The following is an 18,487-nucleotide window of genomic DNA, read 5'->3' as shown; positions in this document are numbered from 1 at the left end:
GGGCAAGAAAGTCATCGTATTGACTGGTGCTGTTCTCAGATATTTTCACTTCCTTTCAAGTTGAGCAAAGGCCCTGCAGGGACATAAGGCCAGTTTCCCAATGACCATGGATGGGATCCCACATTGCTGCAACCCCTTCCAGCCCATTTAAAGAAGGGCCTTCCATAGAAGCACAAACTCCAAGGCCACACAGTCTGACAGTGGACTTAGCCTTGCCTGCCTTCAATTTAAAACTCTGTCCAAAGACCACACTGCTCCATTGGCACATTTCTTCCTGGGACCCAAAGAAATATCCTGCTGGGATGGAAAGTAGGGGATGGGAAAGAATAGCAAGCATTATTTTCTGGTTTGGTTTTCTAGTTTAATTCAATGAGTACTAGATAAACACACATTGATGGAATGCCTGTTAGGTACTGGACTCTGTGTAAATACATGGCCCTGGCTTCAAGGAACCTAGAGTTCAGGATAGAGGCAGAAGTATGCATGGCCATCTCTGACGGATGGAAGACCAATGGAAGGCTCTCAATGATGCTGTAATAGTTGCTGAGCTGCCCCGTTCTGAACATACAGGAGGCAAAATTGCTTGGAGAAATTGGGGGGCTTGTTAGGGAGGTGAGATGCCTGGGCTTTGAAAGCTAGACAGAGTTTTGACAGGCTGGAGCTGAAGAGCCAAAATATAGAGATGGGTAACAGTGGGAAAAGGTGAGATTGGAAGTGGGCTGGAGCCCAGGTGCTGGGCACAAGGGGCAGTCTGGTGGCAGAGCAGCTGAAGTGGGAGGAAAGGCTGGGTCCTGGACAGTGCTGGATGCTGGGTGGTGGAGCTTAAAGTGGAGACCTGTAGACAGTGGGGATCCAGGGAAAGTTGGAAAGCAGGAGAGAGCCAGAAACCCATCATCTTTTGACAAAATGTCAGTTCCCCTGTGACTTCCCCCTGTTGCTGTATTTTCCTGTTTCTTCTTTAACAAGGAGCTGGACCAGACTTCCCCCACCTGGAGCAGCCTTTTCCTTTCTCTTCATGCCTGGAGCAGGGAGGTTTGACCCAGCCCTAGGGAAGCTCTTGCCATTGGCTCCACTTCATTCCCAGGCTGGGAGTGGCAGAGCCCCTCCTCCCCGTCCCTGCACTGGATCCCACTGCTCCCTGGCTGCTTAGAAGCAGGGCTTTGAGGTCAGACAGATCCAAGTTTGCTCCTGGTCTCCCCAGTGTAACTTCAGGTATGCGACTTAACCTCTTTAAGTGTCCGATTCTTCACCTGCAAAAGATGGATGATGAGAGAGACGCCACTGGGTGGGGAGGAGTCCACTGGCATCTGACCCTCGTGGGCACTCAGGGACGTGCTTCCTTTTCCCTCTTCTCCCTTTCAGGCTGGGGATGGGAGGAGGGTATCTTGGCCTTTCCAGGAAGCAGCTGGCTAGCGTTGGCTGAGGAGCCAGTGGGCAGCTCCAGGTGCTGTGGGGCTCCTTGTTGGGCTTCCCAAAGCTGCTGGCCTTTTAAATTGCCTTGCTGTCTTCCTTACAGGATAACAAGGGCATAAATCAGGAGCTGTCAGCATTCATTTCCATCCTTGGGTGGACAGTTGTCCTGCCCTCACCAGGCTCCAGGTATGTCTGCGGAAGATCAGCTCCCTAAAAGCCAGGGAGGGTGGTGGGCTGGGGCTGAGGGGGTCAGTTCCGACCCCAGAGCTGCAGGAGGAAGGGCCGGCATGCGCTGCCACTCCCATGTGGGTCTGTCCTTCCTGGTCCGCATCAGTCCTGGGTCAGAAACCACAAGCTGTCAGACAAGTGGGGCCTAGAATCTTCTCTCTGAAATGTCAGGCTGCCAGGATGAGACCAACACTTGCCAGGGGCTGTGTGTGCCAGGAATGGAAGAGGGAAAACCTTCTGCCAGGAGCCTCGGGCAGAGACTTCAACAAGGGTGGTTGCTCCTTGTCCTTCTGCTTCTAGGGGACTGGAGGGTGCCAGAAGCAAAAGCAGCTCTCAGAAAATCAGTGAAGAGAATGAGAGGTAGCAGAGAACCTCAGGACTTGGGCAATAGAGCCCTTAACTGCAGCCAGGACCTAGAAAGCTTGGGTGTCCCAGCTGGGAGGAGTTTTTGAAGGGCTCCAATTTAAACACAGCCATTTTACAGATGAGGAAAATGAGGCCCAGCAGGACCAGACTTGGTTATCTGGGTCTTAATCCCAAGGCAGCTGCCACAGGATCTCATAAACACAGAACAGGCACCCAACAAACAAACAAATGAATCAATGAAAGTAAACACATGTATGAATGAAAATGAATGAAAGAAGAGAGCTGTAGCCCCTCTGACTCTCCCCAATGAAAATGAACCTCTCGGCTGGGCACAGTGGCTCACGCCTGTAATCCCAGCACTTTGGGAGGCTGAGGTGGGTGAATCACTTGAGGTCAGGAGCTCGAGACTGGCCTGGCCAACATGGTGAAACCCAGTCTGTACTAAAAATACAAAAATTAGCTGGGCGTGGTGCCACACACCTGTAATCCCAGCTACTCGGCAGGCTAAGGCAGGAGAATCGCTTGAACCCGGGAGACAGAAGTTGCATTGAGCTGAGATGGTGCCACTGTACTCCAGCCTAGGTGACAGAGAGAGATTCCGTCTCAAAAAAAAAAAAAAAAAAAAAAAGAAAGAAAGAAAGAAAGAAAGAAAAAGAAAATGAACTTCTTTATGTGCTCACTGCCCACTGACACCTGGCCCCTGCCATTTGCCACGTGTCACGGATGATATTCTGCTGTTTTCCCTAACAGAGCCGACAGACCATGAGCTACTTGAGACCAGAGACCAATCTAATGACCAATTCGATGTCTCTTGCCTCGCCCATGGCTTGCCCTTGTTAAATGCTCTGGGATGCTCTAGACCTTTTTTTTTTTTTTCATTTCCACTGGATCCATCTGGGGTAAGGGATGCAGGGACTGAGAGGATATTCCTATCCTGCCTCAGTTCAGCCCAAGAGTCAGCTGGAGAGAAGCAGGCAGCAGAAGCAGGCAAATCGGCCCTCTTTAGGAAAGGTCAGCTAAATTAGCCCCCCTGCAAGAAACGTGCCTGGTATTTTTAGAAGCTTTTCAAGCCTGTGGGCCTGAGCTCAGCAGGAGGCACTCAGAGCCTTCACCCATCCAGCCCCTGATCACCCCAGTTTAACCCCACTTCACTGTCTCCTACTTCAGGCAAGGGAAGGTAACTGAGCAGAAGCTGGTACAGTCATTCAGCGAGGCCACATGGCTAAACCCTGATCTCCTTTAGATGATACAATAGGCGGTCTCATCTACTTCACTGGCCAAAATGTATCATGTGACCATGAGAAAGTCGCGTTCCTATGTTACTCCTACCTGTACAATGGAGAGGTCATTATATTTGCCTGTAAATCCATTTCGGAAACGAGGCAGGATAAATAGGTATCCAATAAACACCAAAAATTGCTGTACTCTGGTGGATTCTGGGGGACTGTTGTAAGGCCTGGGTGAGGTTATGTTGGAGAATTTTGTGTTCCTTGGAGAGAGATGCTTAAAGAGCTGATGTCATAAAAATGTGTCATAAAATGCTGTTGTGCTGAAAAAAGAAAAAAAAAAAAAAAAAAAAAAAAAAAAGAAAGGTAGCTTTCCACTTGAAAGAGAGGTATGTGGTCCAGGAGGGGCCAGCAGCGTTTGGGACATGAGGTTCTCAGACCTCTAGCCAGAATCTGTTACTTTTTCTTTCTTTCTTTCTTTCTTTCTTTCTTTCTTTCTTTCTTTCTTTCTTTCTTTCTCTTTCTCTTTCTTTCTTCCTTTCCTTCCCTCCCTTCCTTCCTTCCTTCCTTCCTTCCTTCCTTGTTTCTTTCTTACTTTCTTTCATTTTTTTGAGTGGGCAGAATGGATGCCTCGGAGTAGAAGCCTTTGGCTGTAGTCCTAACTAACTATGCAGCTTTGGGGACATAACTTAGTTATCTTGGGCCTAATTTGTCTACCTATAAAATAGCAGGGACAGGGGATTGTACTAAATGTGGTGTTTCCCAAATTGGTAAGTTTCCATGAGGCTTTTGTGACTGTGGCAACACCCCAGGGTCTTCAAAGGCACAGGAATAATAAACATGGCACAAATCTTCCACCCCCTTCCCCCTCATCCCCTCCCTCCCTGCTCTCTCTCCTCCAAGTTTGGGAATTCTAGTTGGGAAAATGTGAGGAACACAGGAATGGTTAATCTCTAAGGCCTTTTCAAAGGTTATGATTTTATAATTATAAAATATGTGATATTATTATTGCTATTATTTTTGGTATGTGTGAGGGAGTTGGGGTTAATGATAAACTGAACTCACAGAAATGTCTAGTATCTTCTTTCTTCTTCCTAAAATCCTGGGACTGGAAACTTTCAGTGGACTTGGAAGCTGAAAGCAAAGTGAGCTGGCTTCTGTGGCCAGCCCATGAGGGCAGGGAGGGACAGAAGAGAAGAGTGGGGGTCAGAAAGTGGGGTGATATTTACAAAGTTCTATTCTGTCATCTTTGCATCAGAGACTTTACAGATTAAAAGTATGGCTTCTAATTCAATCTGGCACAAGGGAATGAGGATCCTGCCATCAGCATCCTTTATTAAGCACCTTCTTTTGCCCCCAGCCCCTGCAGTTGCCCTCACCACACACGCAACCTCCCCACACACCCCTCTGGCTCCCACCTCTCTCTCCGACCTGCATCCACATGTGCATACCCAGCCCATTGGGAGTGCCCCTCACCCACACCCCACCCCACCCCACCCACGAGTAAAGCCCACCCGCCCTCCGCCACCTGCTCCCTGTGCTCACCTGCACCGTCCAGCCCCTGAAGACCCCCTCGCAGGCTGGAGGTTCCTGCCACCCTCAGCACATGCCCCTGGGGACCACATGTGGTGAGTTCACACACCCATCCCCGAGCCGACTCCCCATCTCTCTGTCGCTGCCCACAGCCTTCCCCAGGCTTGGAGCACACACTTGTTCACCCCGTTTAAGATCACAAATAAACTCTCTGGAACCTGTTCAAAGACTAATGTGCATCCTCCCTTAATTATTGATTTGTTGATTACAGATGCTTGGGTAGGACATTCATTGTGTCCACTGTGCCAAGGGCCTAACTCTAGAATCCCTGTCCTTTTTGGGAGAAAGTTGGCCCATTGATCTTTTGGGAAGGAGTTATTTGAGTGTTAGATAAAACCTGTCCTGTCACAGGACAGGTCACAGACTAAATATTGTGCTCCCTGCTGAAGCCCTCATTAGCCCTAGCCCAGGATGGTCTAGGGCTATGGCTAATGAGGGCTTGGATGGTCACCGCTGGGGTCCTCCCTCCTTCCTTCGCTCTCAAAACCAGGGAAACCCTGGCAAAGGGGTGTGGGGATGCAGAGGGGCAGAAGTGCATCTCACCAAGTCCCCTGCAGAGGTGGCAGTCTCCCCTTTCCTCATTGCCTCACTAGGGACAATTTAGTGTAAAAAGTGGCACCTGGTTCCATGCTGTGTTTAGGAGACCTGGGTTTAAAACCTGGCTTATTCCACGTACCAGTTGGGTGACCTTGGACATGTGATTTAACCTCTCTGATTCTGTTTCTCAACTGTAAAACCAAGTATTTGTGAGGATTCAATGAAATGACACATGTGAAGGCTATAGAAAAATGTCACACACAGAAAACAGTCAATACATTGCGGTTGAAGTTATTATCATCATCATCACCATCATTCTGCCCATCTTCATCTCTGGGGCCCCACGATCGTTAAGAGATGGCTTTCTTTGGCCCAGGGGATGCTTCCCTTTTGGTATGTGGGTGTGGCCTCTGGATGGCTTCTGCTACATTTAAATCTGTCAGGGACACTGAGCCCTGGGGCAACCATAAACTCTTCTGGAAAGAGGTTAGATCCTTCACACCACAGTTCTATGGACATCTCCTTGTTCGTTCCAGCATGAGGCTGGGCAAGGGGAGTGTGGGGCTTGTCACTGGGAAACACTGGGGAGAGGTCTGTCATAGGGCACGTGCACAGTGGGAAAATGTCACTGCCATCCATCCATGGGGTTGGACTCCTGGGCTCTCTTTCTTGGAGGGAAGTTCTAGAACTTGACACTAGGAAGAGGGTGTTCAAGGGGAACTCCAAGTGTCCGCAGTGCTTTGAGGGTCATCTGGCTTCCAGCAGTTGGATGAACTCATGGTGCCTTCCAGGTGTGCTTCCAGGCTGAGTTTCTAGGACCCCTTCCCCACGCCTCACATTCACCCCACAGCTTTGAGCATCTGACCTGAGCTTTTGTCAGGGCTGGTTTGCACCTTCCCCCACTGCCACCTTCATTCCCTGTCCCACCCCCATCCCAGAACTCCCTGGGCTGGGCTTTCTGTTCCCTCAGTTCCCAGGCAGTGCAGCTGGTGCTGTGGGCTGGGGAGGGGGTGGAGGACACAGCAGAAAGTCTGTGGGAGGGAACTATCTCTTAGTTCCAAAGGCAAGCATGGCTTCCCATGCCCTTCCCCACAACGCATTGCTTCCCCCAAATTCCCACACTGGTATCTCAGCAAATAAGACAACACTTTTTTTTTTTAATTTTGGTTTTCCATTTGCTCTTGATACCTACTTAAATGTGTGTTGTGTGTGTGCTGTTCTCAGTAATCAGTGCCAGAAGAAATTGGAGCCGATCTGGTGATTTCTTGTTTTGAGTCCCAGGTATCTGGCAAATATCTAGTCTCCTCCTCTCTGGGCCTGAGGAGTTTGGGGCATCACCTCTTTGGCCCTCTATGCTCCTGGAGTTCTGTTCTGTTTAAAGAAACAGAAGCCAGGATAGTTTCTAGCAAGCAAGGAGGGTGGAGTTGTGAGCACCCTAATAGGGAGGCCGAACCATCTGGTATGGAGCGGGCCCCCTAAGGAAGAATAGTAGAAAGAAAAAATAAGGGAAGGGAGAAATCCTATGTATCAAATCCTGGGCTAGGCACATTATGCACGTTTTATGATTGCCTTCTCCAAACTGCATTGCAAGGGAAATATCCATGAGCAATGCCCTTCAGGAGAGGAGGATGAGGCTCTGCTAGGTGAAATGATAAGCCCAGGTCACCAGCTAGAAAGTGCTGGAGCTGGGGTTCAAACCAGATTTGCCTGGGGCTAAAACTCACACTTCATAAAGCTGCCCCTTGGAGGCGAGAGTGTAACGCATGGTGTAAATGGAAGCTGTTGTCTTGGCTTTCCTCAACTCTGAGATCATCTGGTTGTTGATAAATGCAGGCAGGTCAGAGGTGAAGTGCTAATCAAGTGTGCAAAGGTACTGGTGTCCGCTACTCTTAGTGGAAACCAGTGGCTGTCATTTGTGAGTGTTAATGTCCACAAGGTGTTTTCAGGTGCATTATCTTGCTTGGTCCTTGGCATCATTGGATCCCCACATGACAGAGAAGGAAGTGGAGGATAAGAGAAGGACAGTAGCATGCCCAAGGTGATGCAGCCCAATATGTGTTGATGCTAAATGAATGCATTAGTACAAAGATGGGTCTGAAAGCCATAGTCCTATAATCTGAGCCAGAGGCTCAGGGCCAGGGCAGCTGGAAGGTGTGGCATGGGCCACTTTGGTGAGGAGCAGGTGGAGAGAAGGGCAACTGTGGGAGGTGGTGAGGCAGAGGCGGGAGCCTGGGAGCCAAGCAGGAGTGGGCTGGGTTGACCAAGAAGGGCAATAGGATACAGTGGGGGCCCTAGGAGATGGGGAGGAACGAAGGGGGAATGTCTAACCCAGAAGAAGTCTTTCTTTGGCTTTCTGCAGGCTGCTGGACCTGGGCTCTGCCCTAGACTCAGTGGGAGGAGGCCGCCAAAGGCCCAGGCGGTAGGACATTGCTGTTCCCAACCTTCTCTTGAAAACAGGAGCTGCTAATCTTTCTGCTTCTAGAACCCCTTGATATTTGCCTTGTTGGGGAGAAGTGTGTGGCGGCACATATAACTCTGGGGATACAGAGGAAGTGGTCAGCCCAAAGCACCTCACTTCTGTTAAGTCCCAAACTTCTCTTGTGGACACACATGGGGTTTCTGGCGGCAAAATAATTCATTTAATCTTCCCCCAAAATATGTGGTGTCCATTTTTGGGCTAGCACCAAAGTAGGCTTTGGGGGGTATGTAGTGAACAACACTGACAGCTCCTGGCCCTCTTGGTCCCTGCAGCCCAGGGGGAGGCAGACACTGAACCCTTACTTCCATGTGTGTGGAGTGGTACAAAAGGGCAAGGTGTGCTGGGGGCAGCCATTCATTCAACAACCACCTAGAGAGCCCCTCTGTGTTCTCAATGCCGTTTACGGGGCTGGCAAATCAGTAGATAAAATAAGCAAGGTCTGCGCCCTCAAGGAAGTTACATCTTAAAACCTGGTAACAGGAATATCTCCTTGCAAGTCAGGAAGGTGCCCAGACTTCTCTGCCCCACCCTGTCAATCTTAGTTGCTTCATCTGCCAAATGAAGGCCATTATCCCCGGCTGCCCTCTGAGATGATCCCTGGCTGCTCTCTCATCAGTAAATAGGCAAATGGCTGGGTATTGTGCAGAGGAAGGCACAATGTAAGTTACTCCGAGAGAGCTCATCTAGGAAGGCACGTGAGGGCTATGTCTATAATGGAGGGTGGGTGTGGAGGTGCAATTCTCCAGCCTCTCCATTCCCCCCAGTCCCTGTCAGTGGTGCTGCACTAGCCTCTGCCAACCACCTGCAGGTTTCTGGCTTCCTAAAAGTGTGAGTCCTGACTCTTGACTCCTGATTTCATACCTTGGGGTAAGTTGGCTCATGAAGTGGGAATCCCTCTTCCCTGGCTCCCCTAACCTGCCTGCAGTGCTCACCTGCTGGCAGGAAGTCAGCTGCCTGCCCTGGACCTGCTGTCTAAGGAAGGGCTCTAGCATCTGCTCCTGCAGGGCCCCCACCAGGACACTCAGAGGCCAGGGAGGCCTTGTGAGTCACTGCCTCTGCAGGACCTAGGACGTGCGGCATTAAATTCCCAGCCCAACTCAACTGCTCAGAGTCGGTGGTGACTCAGCAGGGTCTACCTTCCTATGGAAGGGACCAAAGCCCAGAAGGAGCAACTCAAAGGCATGAGAACCAGCAGCGAGGGGCTCCGGGGCTGAGGAGTTGCATCTCAGGGGAGATGTACCTGGGCCTGCGCTCTGTACTTTCTTCCCCAGGGACCCGAGATTCGCTGAACCCTCTCTGGCAGCACACCACTTTGGGGTCTAGGACCAGAGCCCAGAGAGTATCTGTGGGCGGTGGCTGCACCCGACCCATTGCACCAACTTGCCAGGGGGCACTGCAATGTGTGTGGGAAGAGCTTCATGGCGGCATTGTGTTTGGCTGTTAGTGGATAAAGGCTGCTGGGGCCTCCCTGCTGGGTGGTAAAGCCCTCTGGGAACCTCAAAAGTGGCATAATGAAGTTGACATACCATGCTTATGTGCACCAGGCACTGTTCAAAGTGCCTTACTGTGTTATCTCATGACAACCTTGTGAGTTAGATCCTATTTTGCAGAAGGGGAAACTGAGGCGGAGAGACTTAAGTACATTGCTAGGGTTCGATACTAGCGGGTAGTAAACCCTACATGACACCATTTTAGTCCCATTACAGCTGCTTACTGCCTGGCTCCCCAAGGTCAGAGCACCTCAAGCCGGTGTGATCTGGAGCCATGCTTTATTTAAACCGATCACTTTGACAAACCGAATGCATTTCCAATAACTGTAGTGGGGAAAGATCAGAAAGCTGTGCTTTTGGAGTATAGGGAAGGAACTGAGGCTTTGCTCAGAGAAGAGAGGGGCAGTGAGTAGCCTCCTGGGTGGCTGGCAGAAAAGAGGTGAGACTTTTCCCTGAGGGTCTAGGTGGCAGCACTAGCACGAGGGTGGCAGCTTTAGGGTGCTGGCTTCGCTATGTCAAAGTCAAGGATACCCAAGGAATGGAGCTGTCTGAGAACAGAGTCGAAGGCTCTGGAGTGGCTGGTAATGAGCTTCCTGCCACTGAAGGTGTTCAAGCAGGACACCACCAGCAGGTAGTTCCAACCTCCTGGCAGGTGTTTGTCCAAGATATTGGGACTTGAGTGGGAGCCCTGAGCTGGCTCTTCCATGGTTGAATTCTTCTGCTTTCCTGGACCACTTTGGTGCTTGACTGTCCCCTTTTGTGGGTGGGCTTTCATCTTCCATGTATGGTCAAAATTCTTTCCTTGGACCCAGAGCTTCTGGATAGCATTATACATCCCCAGCATCCAACCAGGCCCAGACCTGTCTCTTTCCCTTGTAACTTATGCTTGGGCCACCCAAGAAACAGAACTCCTCCTCTAGCCCAAGCCCAGATCTGCCAGCTCCAGATAGCTCTTTTAGAACAGCAAGTCCTTCAGGACCTAGTATTCCCTTTGTAGCCCGCTGTGCTCCCCAGTCACCTCCCAGTATCACAGTTTCTTGACCAGCTGAGACTTGCAGAAGTAGATCCTATTTCTGCCCAAACTTGAAAGTTGTGCAGCACAGCTCTTGGATTCAGAATGACACCATAGGAGCAGGGCATGATGGGTGAATCCATGGACCTGCCTGGTGTGTGGCCTACATCCCAGTAATGTGGCCACTGACTCAGGAGTATGGGTCCTTTGGAAAAAGGGATGTGGCTGGGTTAGAAAGGCAGACAGGTGACCAATAGACTGGCAGGGCTCTGCTCTGAGTTTCCACTCCCTTTCTCCCTTGCTAGGTGGAGGGGAATGTGGGCTGCTGGAAATCTCCCATAAACAGTTGATATTAATCTCAGGTGCTTGCACGCCTGGAACATGCCTTTTAAGAAAGACACGTGTTCAATTTCTCTAGGTGTCAGGGGAGTTGGGCCACTGTGCTCCAGCAAGTGGTCCCCACTCTGACCTGTCTGGTGAAAGATTGCATTCGAATCTTGGGAACATTTCTGTCTTCTCCAAACCCTTGGTACTGGAAGGTGTCTACTCACCTGTAAAGGGTTTCTAAAGCTTTACTTTCTGTTCAAAAAACAAAACAAAACAAAAAACTTTGCCTATTCCTGCCCCTTATTGATCAGCAAGGGGCACATGGGTGAGTTTCCTCCTTTCTAAGACTCCAGCTGGTAGCAAAGGAGATGAGGAGGTTGGGGGGTGACCCCTGGTTGGCTGGATGCTGAGCTTGGTCATGATATCTCCAGGACTCCATGAAGCGACAGGCATTTTTCCTTTTCAACCAGGACATTCTTATCAAGAGGTAAGACACTGTAAATGCTCTGGACTCTTACTGAGGGGAGGGTGTCTACACTGGAGACTTTCTTCTGCTCCCACATTTAAACCTGGCCTACTGCAGAGGTTAAGAACTAGCAAACTCTGAGTGTGCACTATTATTGACCCTGCACTATGATTTCTGTGAGCAGTGCATGAGCAGGTCATTCTCACCTTCTTAAGCTTAGAATGAAACTTCAAATGTCTTTTTCTGACAAGGCCCCTGCCTCTGAGATACCCAGTTTATTTCACCCTAACTTCACTGTAACTGAATAATATTATGAGGACCCATCATCCCCATCATTCCCCACCTTTTTTTTTTTTTTCCTCCCTCAGCAGTCCCTTTGGCCCAGATCCATGTAGAATCAGAGAATCTTCAGGCTGGGAGGGGTGACTATGGGGCTGCGATGTGCTTATGAATCACCTGGGAGCTTGTTCTGATGGACATTCTGGTTTGGGAGGTCTGTGATGGGGCCTCAGATGCTGCACTTCTTGCAAGCTTCCAGGTGATATGGATGCTGCTGGACAGAGGGCCACACTTTGGGTTTTGAGGATCTGGTCTTAACGTGGTCATTTTACAGATGGGAAAGCGGAGTCCCAGAAAGCTTGTCATTTCCCTGTGGTTAGAAATGAAATTCTGCTCTTCGCCACACTAGTCTATCACCTGCTTTTTTTTTTTTTTAAACCTTTAAGTTCAGGGGTACGTGTGTAGGATGTGCAGCTTTGTTATACAGGTAGACATGTGTCATGGGGTTTGTCGTACAGATTATTTCATCACCCAGGTATTAAGCCTGGTATCCATGAGTTATTTTTCCTGATCCTCTCCCTCCTCCCACCTTCTACCCTCTGGTAGACCCTCATGTGCATTGTCCCCTCTATGTGTCCATGTGTCACCTGCTTTTGAAAGGGCTTCCCTCTTTTTCAGCTGTCGCTTCCTGCTCAGGCCCAGAGTGTGAGCATAAATGTAGCACCCCATCTTAATCCCATTTTACTGTCAGGATGAAAGACTTCTTGCCCATCAGGGCCCCTTGCTCCACAATCTGCATTTTTACCAAATCCAGAGGGGTTTTTAAAGGTTTTTTTTGTTGTTGTTTTTGTTGTTCTAACTTATGGATGTCTCTTCTTCTCTGCTTGACATGTTAAAAATCCTCTCTCTCTCTCTTTCTTTCTCTCTCTCTCTCTCAAAAAAGTGGGCTGGGCATCTTTTGGACACAACCATTTCAGTTCCAGGCTGGAGCACTGATGCTGGGCTGAATCCACTTGGCGTTCCCTGCCCAGGAGTGGTCTGAGAGAGGCTGTGTTTCTCTGCTGCCACCTGCCACCTCCCAAGAGAGGCCAAGTGTTAGGATCTGACTACACCTCAGTTTCCCTGACTCTCAGATATTCTAAAGCCAATCCCAGAATGGCACTTGAAGTGACAGGGAAATTCCCAGTGGCCTAAGGACACCCAGGATTGGCCTAGGGCCAGTAGCAAGTGGTTTGAGAGTCCAAGGAGGTCTTCACACTCTGTCCCCTCCTGCTGGTGGGAGGGCAAAATGCCAGTCTGGAGACAAGGCCATAATGGCGACGGGGGTAAAAATCTCCCTGAGGCCAAGGGAAGGTGGAATGTGACGGGAAGTCGGGAAAACTGCCTTTTATAGGCATGTTCTTTTCTTCCATTTTTTTCGTCCAAGTTTTTACTCCAAGCGACAGTGCCACCCGAAGGCGACCGGCCTGTTCGTGGTTGCGCCTGGGGCAGGCGGTGACACCGGCATACCCCTTCCCCCATCTTGCCTGCAAGTTGCATGACCTGCATCGGAATCCACGGGGGGCGGGGGAGACTCCTTTCAGATACTGGATGCAGTTGAATTGAATTCAATGTATTTTGCTTCCTCGCCTGCCCTCATCCAAGCTCGGGAAGGAGAACCCTGCTTTCTTCTGCGTGTGAATGCTGTAGTGTGTCTGCCTGCTCGGACTCCCCTAACCCTTTCTTCTCCTTTCCCACAGCGAATGCTCGTTTTTTTTTTTTTTTTTTTTTCAGCAAACAGCTCACACTTGGCATCTTTATGTTTTATTAAGAAAAAAATCCCTACCAGCGCAAAAGCGGGGACCCCCCCCACACACTTCTTTCCCGGATGAGATCTGAGCTCTCGTCGAAAGCTGCACCTGCTTTGCGTCCCTACCAGGAAGGGGTGCTTGTGTGGGAGGGAAGGAGGAGGTTCTGCGCCCCCGAATCCGGAGAAAGCAGCCCGCCCGCCCCTCACCCGGCAGCCAGTTCAGCGCACCCGAGAGCTGAGCCCAAGAAGCCGGCCTCTGACGGTGCTGGCGTGGCGCTTGCCAAAATATGCCCCTTGCATCTCAATTTCCCCCGGCCATTTCTCTTGCACGCACAGCTCGCCCGGGGCCACCTCGGCTCTCCAGCGCAGCCCTTTCGACCCTTGTTTCTTCCTTCCCCGATCCATGCCTGCTCAAGGCCGAATGCAAAACCCACCTCCAAGAAAGCGCAGCGGGCACGGGGGGCACCTAGCGTGCCATGTCCCGCAGTCCCCTCCCAGCCAAGACCAGCGCCCCAGACTCTAGATTACGGAAATGAGTGTCATTCAGACCAAGGACTGCGCGTCTGCGGTCCCGGTCCCCGGCTCTGGGTGCTTCTCTGGGGTGTCTGTGCGCTCCGGCACCCCCCGTCGCCGTCCGTGAGCCTGCGCCCCCCACCCACCCAGGCTTGGGAGCGCCCCCCACCCAAGGCTTGGGAGCACTCCCCAATCACCTCCGCCACGTTCATTTCACTTCCTACCGCGGTCCGGATTGCAGCAAAACCGGGTAGCGCGAGGGCCAAAAAGTGGAAAGGAGAGCGCCTTTCCGTGTCGTGCAGCCAGCTCGCCAACTCTCCCTCCCCAGCCCCGACCCTCGCAATCTCAACTGCAACTTTTTCCCTTCGGTCTCGGTTTCCCCCGGGCTGCGGCTAGCGGGCGCCGCGCTGCGAGGCGTGGAGCGGGCGGGCTGCCGCGAGGCTGCGGGTGGCGGTGCCGGCTACAGCCGCGAGCCGGCGAGTGGGTGGGTGGGTGGGTGGGGAGGAGGGAGAGGACGGGCGGGGAGAGAGACGGGTGTGGGGAGGGGAGGGAGGGGGAGATTCCGCTCTCCTGCCGCTCCCAGCCCGGGCGGGGGGCGGGGGGAGGAGGCCGCGACGAGGGAGGGGAGGAGGGAGGGAGGAAGGGAGGGAGGGAGCCGAGGAAGACGCTCCGATAACCCGTGCGTTTCGTAAGGCTCGGAGCACTTGTACATTTCTGCAGCCGCGCGGCGAGCCATTCGCGGCGGCTGCTGCAGCTCCTACTGCATCTTCCTTCTCTTCCTTTCATCGGGCTCCGGGTGTGTGTATGTGTGAGAGTGTGTGAGTGTGTGTGTTTTGCAGGTGTGTGGTGTGTCCGTTTTAATTCTGCCCAGTAGGTGGGACTTGGTGACTTTAGCACCATTTTTTCCTTTTCCTTTTTTTTTTTTTTTTTTGCCTCCCCACCGTCTGTTGCAACCCTGCAAAGTCTCGGAGTCGGAGAGCGCGCCTCGCTTCCAGAGCCCCCGGACCCGGCGAGTCAGCGATCGCCGAGCCGGCCACCATGCCCGGCAGACCGCGCCACTAGGCGCTCCTCGCGGCTCCCACCCGGCGGCGGCGGCGGCGGCGGCGGCGGCGGCGGCGGCGGCGGCGGCCGCGATGGTTTCAGACGCTGAAGGATTTTGCATCTGATCACTCGGCGTTTCAAAGGCAGAGGCCCCCCCTCCCCCTTCTCCCCTCCCTCGCCGTCTTTGTTTCCTTCCCCCCCTGCTCTCCCCACTCCCCCCACCCCACCCCCCTCTCCTCTCCTCCTCCTCTTTTTTAGAAGCAGCGATCGGAGATGGATGTCTCTCTTTGCCCAGCCAAGTGTAGTTTCTGGCGGATTTTCTTGCTGGGAAGCGTCTGGCTGGACTATGTGGGCTCCGTGCTGGCTTGCCCTGCAAATTGTGTCTGCAGCAAGACTGAGATCAATTGCCGGCGGCCGGACGATGGGAACCTCTTCCCCCTCCTGGAAGGGCAGGATTCAGGGAACAGCAATGGGAACGCCAGCATCAACATCACGGACATCTCAAGGAATATCACTTCCATGTAAGTCAGGCGGCCGCTCCCCAGCCTGCCTCCCCCGCGCTCCGCGTCTCCCTCCTGCCCGCCCGCGGCCGGGAGCCGGCCCTCCGCCCGCCCCAGCTCGCCGCTGCCCGCCGCCCGCTGGGCGCGCGTCAGGCTCGCTCTGGCTCGGGAGATGCTCTCCGGCTGCGCATTCCAGGTGACTCCGGCCCTGGCGAGGCGCGATCCGGCGATGCGTGTGTGTGCCTCTCCCCGGAGAGGACCCTGGCCGCCGAGGGCACGCGGGGCCCAGCTACCGCCCGCCCCCCAACCAGTTGCTGGCTCGTTTCGATGGTGCAAATTGTTTTTTTTGCTCCCCACTAAATAGCAACAGTTTGGCCACGCTCAAGTGGAATAAAGTAGACGAGGTTCGATTCTTTGGCAGAGGCGGCAGCAGCGGTGGCAGCGGCGACAGCGCTTAGCCGGCAGGGAAGGTGACAGATAGGGACTGCTCGCGATCCAGCCGAGGTGTTTAACTATTTCCATTTGGAAACAGTAAAACATGCTGACAAGTAAACAAGTTGCGAGCTGGCTGCTCGCGGGGAGACTTTGGACGTGTGGAGGCCGTCATGGACGCCTACCTCTTCCCTTCCCCTCCTGCAGCCCGCCCTCTCCAGCCCCATTTTGGGCATTTCCGAGACACCCCCTTTGCCACCCTCATCTGCATCTGGGCGCCTACAGATCCCTTCCCAGTTTGGGCTTTGATAACTGCTCGGAATAATTCCGAGTCAGGATGGAGCAGGGAGAGGAGAGGGCGTGTGTTTTGAGGAGAGGGGTTTCTTGTGTGATCGTGCGGATCGGTTCATTTGGAACATTCAACTCTGGCTGGCTTTTGCTTGGTTCTGCCCCCTCCGAGGGAGACCAGTGCTGGCCTGCTCTTTTCTCCTTGCTATTTTTCTTTGGTGGGGATGGCAGCAGACGCAAAGGAGAGGACAGATCGAGGGCTGGGGACCGGAGAGTCTGCTCCTCTTTTCTTTCGTTGACCTCGGCCAGGTGACCCCTTCCTAACCTACCACCCTGGAGAAGGGTGTGGACCGTACTGGAATTGCTCAGAGGATAATTCTCACCTCTTTTCCCCCAAGGCTTCCAGCCCTTGGGGACCCTCAGCAACGGGTAGGCAGCTGAGAAGGGTTTGTGCTGAGGTCCTGGCCAAGGTCTGGAGGAAGGCATTTTGGGTGGCTCTTTACCCCTTCGACGGACTTAAGGGGGCCGGACCTGCCTTTGGTGCTGCTCTGGGAGCACCTCCCCTTGCTTCAGCCCAGGGCCATGGGGCTGCAAAGCCTGGAGGAATTGCAGTCCTGCTCTCTGGAAAGCCCACCAGCCCTCTCGGCTTAATGGAGCTTCTGCTTGCGCTCTCGCAGCTGACAGTTTGAGGGAAATGGATAGCCCAGGAGATGTCTCTGACTCCTGGCCCAGGAGACAAGCTTGACCCATATCTCAGCTCTGCTGTTCACCCCCTTACCCTCTTCAACCCGGCCAGAGATGACAAGACAAACAGCCAAGGGGCGGGGGTCAGCAGGGAGGGCAGGAGGAACAGGACAGACCCAACTGTGCCTCTCCCCGACTGCAGGCCACAGGCTTCCAGCATTCCCAAGGATGCAGGGAGAAGGGTTCAGAGTGAGACTGTTAGGGAAACTCAGACTTGGAAGTGCATTGCTGGAGCTGTATGTGTGTAGGGGGTGGATGTGGGTAGTAGGGTGCTGGTGAAGGTGGGAGCTGAGCAGCCAGTCTTGGTGCTCAGAAGCCTGACCTAGAGATTGCCAGGGGTGGGCCAAGGGTTGGAAGAAGGGGCCCCTGGTACCCAGCCTGGGTCTCTGGGAATGGGTGAGCTGCATCCAGTGTGCTGCTCCAAGGATGTGTCTGTCTGTAGAAAGCCAGTGGGAGGCAGGGATGGTCACAATCACGTAGGCTCTTTATAGCCACACAGAGGTGTTGCTCCTCTGAAAATGATGCTCAGGGAAGCAGTTTCATAGGGAAGAGTTGGGTTAGCCTTTCTAGGCTGCCAGAAAGGTCTGTGATGGGAGGGGACTGGGGGTGGCCTCTTGCCCTCTTTGGTACTGGAGGGCCTCAGGAGGGCGTCTGGGAGGATAGTGAGCAGGGAGTGGATCTGGAGCCCCTCTGTGTGTGTCCCCATTCTTGTTTCAGGACTTGGATTCTGAGAGGCCATCAGGACTCCTTTCTCTAAATCGACCCAACACCAAAGAACAAGGGAACTGGATTCCCACAGGAGCTGTGCCAGTGGCAGGTGGGGGAGGGTCAGAGGTCATGGGTCGAATGACCTCTCCTTGCCCCATCTTCTCCCCAGTGCCCTGTTATATCTATGGCTGGTATTGACTGAGCTCGAGAAGAGCCCAGATTTCCACTCCAGAGCCAGAGGGCTGGAGAGAGGGCGGGGAGTCACGCTCACCCCAGAAAGTCAGCATCCCCATCCCTGTTTGACTTCTGAGGAAATGGAGGCTTGGGGTGGTAAGGTCACTTGCCCCAGACACACAACCCCAACAGGAACCCCCACTGTGTGGGGCTGCATATGGAGCAGGCTGGAAGAGGGATGTGTGGGCAGAGAGGAGCACCCTCGGCTGGGGTCGGTTCTTGTTTTAGTATGACTTGGGAAGAGGGCTTCAGTTGAAGCCCGTGCCTTGCTGGAGAGTTGTTCTTCAGATTTCTGATGTTACCAAGGAAATGGGACCAAGAGGTCCCCTAGCTTCCCATTGGCCTGAAGCTCTTGATGCTGGTGGATGCCCCAGGGTATAGCTTGGGCACACTCTGGGTAGAAGATGCTGAGGCCTCCACAGTTTCACCCTCTTGTTCTTCGGGCTGTAATGTTTCGAGATCCTTCCTTCAAGTGCTGAACTGATTGTACCTGAGTTTCCAGAGGGACAAGAGGTTTCCCTGTGGTTCTGCTTCTCAGGGATGGTGTGTGGAGTGATTCCTGTGTGGCCATCCAAGGAAGCTGGCTGGGAACTGCCTCTGATGGGGGAGGCCATCTCCCCATTCAGCTGCCCTGTTTGTATCTGGAGGAAATCAGTTGCAAGGCATCAGAGCATAAGTGTGGGTCTCACCTCCACCCCTCACCAGAGCCACGCTCCTCCAAAGGGCCCTCCCTTTTGGCCCCTTTCTGCCCAGGAGGCCAATCCCTTTGCCTTTGCAGCTGTTGATACACAGGAACCTCATGGAGCCTGGAAGGGTCCATGC

At 52.9% G+C, this 18,487-nt stretch overlaps 2 protein-coding genes and 1 long non-coding RNA gene across 11 annotated transcripts in view; 2 read left to right on the top strand and 1 right to left on the bottom strand.

Moving 5' to 3' along the window:
* Positions 1–343: 343 nt before the first annotated feature.
* Positions 344–18,451, bottom strand: LOC107968414 (uncharacterized). Its single transcript, XR_001709561.3, has 4 exons — positions 17,703–18,451; positions 4,299–4,390; positions 3,337–3,556; positions 344–1,945 (listed from the first exon to the last, which is right to left on the bottom strand). It is a non-coding gene; the product is annotated as an uncharacterized LOC107968414 (long non-coding RNA).
* LOC134808576 (5E5 antigen-like) lies at positions 13,738–14,884 on the top strand. Its single transcript, XM_063795453.1, has 4 exons — positions 13,738–13,841; positions 14,047–14,198; positions 14,302–14,514; positions 14,682–14,884. The coding sequence occupies exons 1-4, from the start codon at positions 13,738–13,740 to the stop codon at positions 14,882–14,884; spliced, it is 672 nt and encodes a 223-aa protein (XP_063651523.1).
* Positions 14,964–18,487, top strand: part of NTRK3 (neurotrophic receptor tyrosine kinase 3) — a 381,275-nt gene continuing 377,751 nt past the window's right edge. For 3 of the 9 annotated variants that reach the window (XM_016927081.4, XM_054666808.2, XM_016927087.4), the window contains exon 1: positions 14,965–15,280. In XM_016927081.4, the coding sequence (XP_016782570.1) occupies positions 15,033–15,280 (248 nt within the window). In that variant the 5' untranslated portion in view covers positions 14,965–15,032. Of the gene's footprint in view, positions 15,281–18,487 lie in introns of all 9 variants that reach the window. The other 6 variants (XM_054666809.2, XM_016927086.4, XM_016927085.4 and 3 more) reach the window with 4 other exon arrangements.

This window comes from Pan troglodytes, chromosome 16, assembly GCF_028858775.2.
Source record: "Pan troglodytes isolate AG18354 chromosome 16, NHGRI_mPanTro3-v2.0_pri, whole genome shotgun sequence".
NCBI lineage: Eukaryota > Metazoa > Chordata > Mammalia > Primates > Hominidae > Pan > Pan troglodytes.
This window is presented reverse-complemented; position numbering and strand designations above follow the sequence as displayed.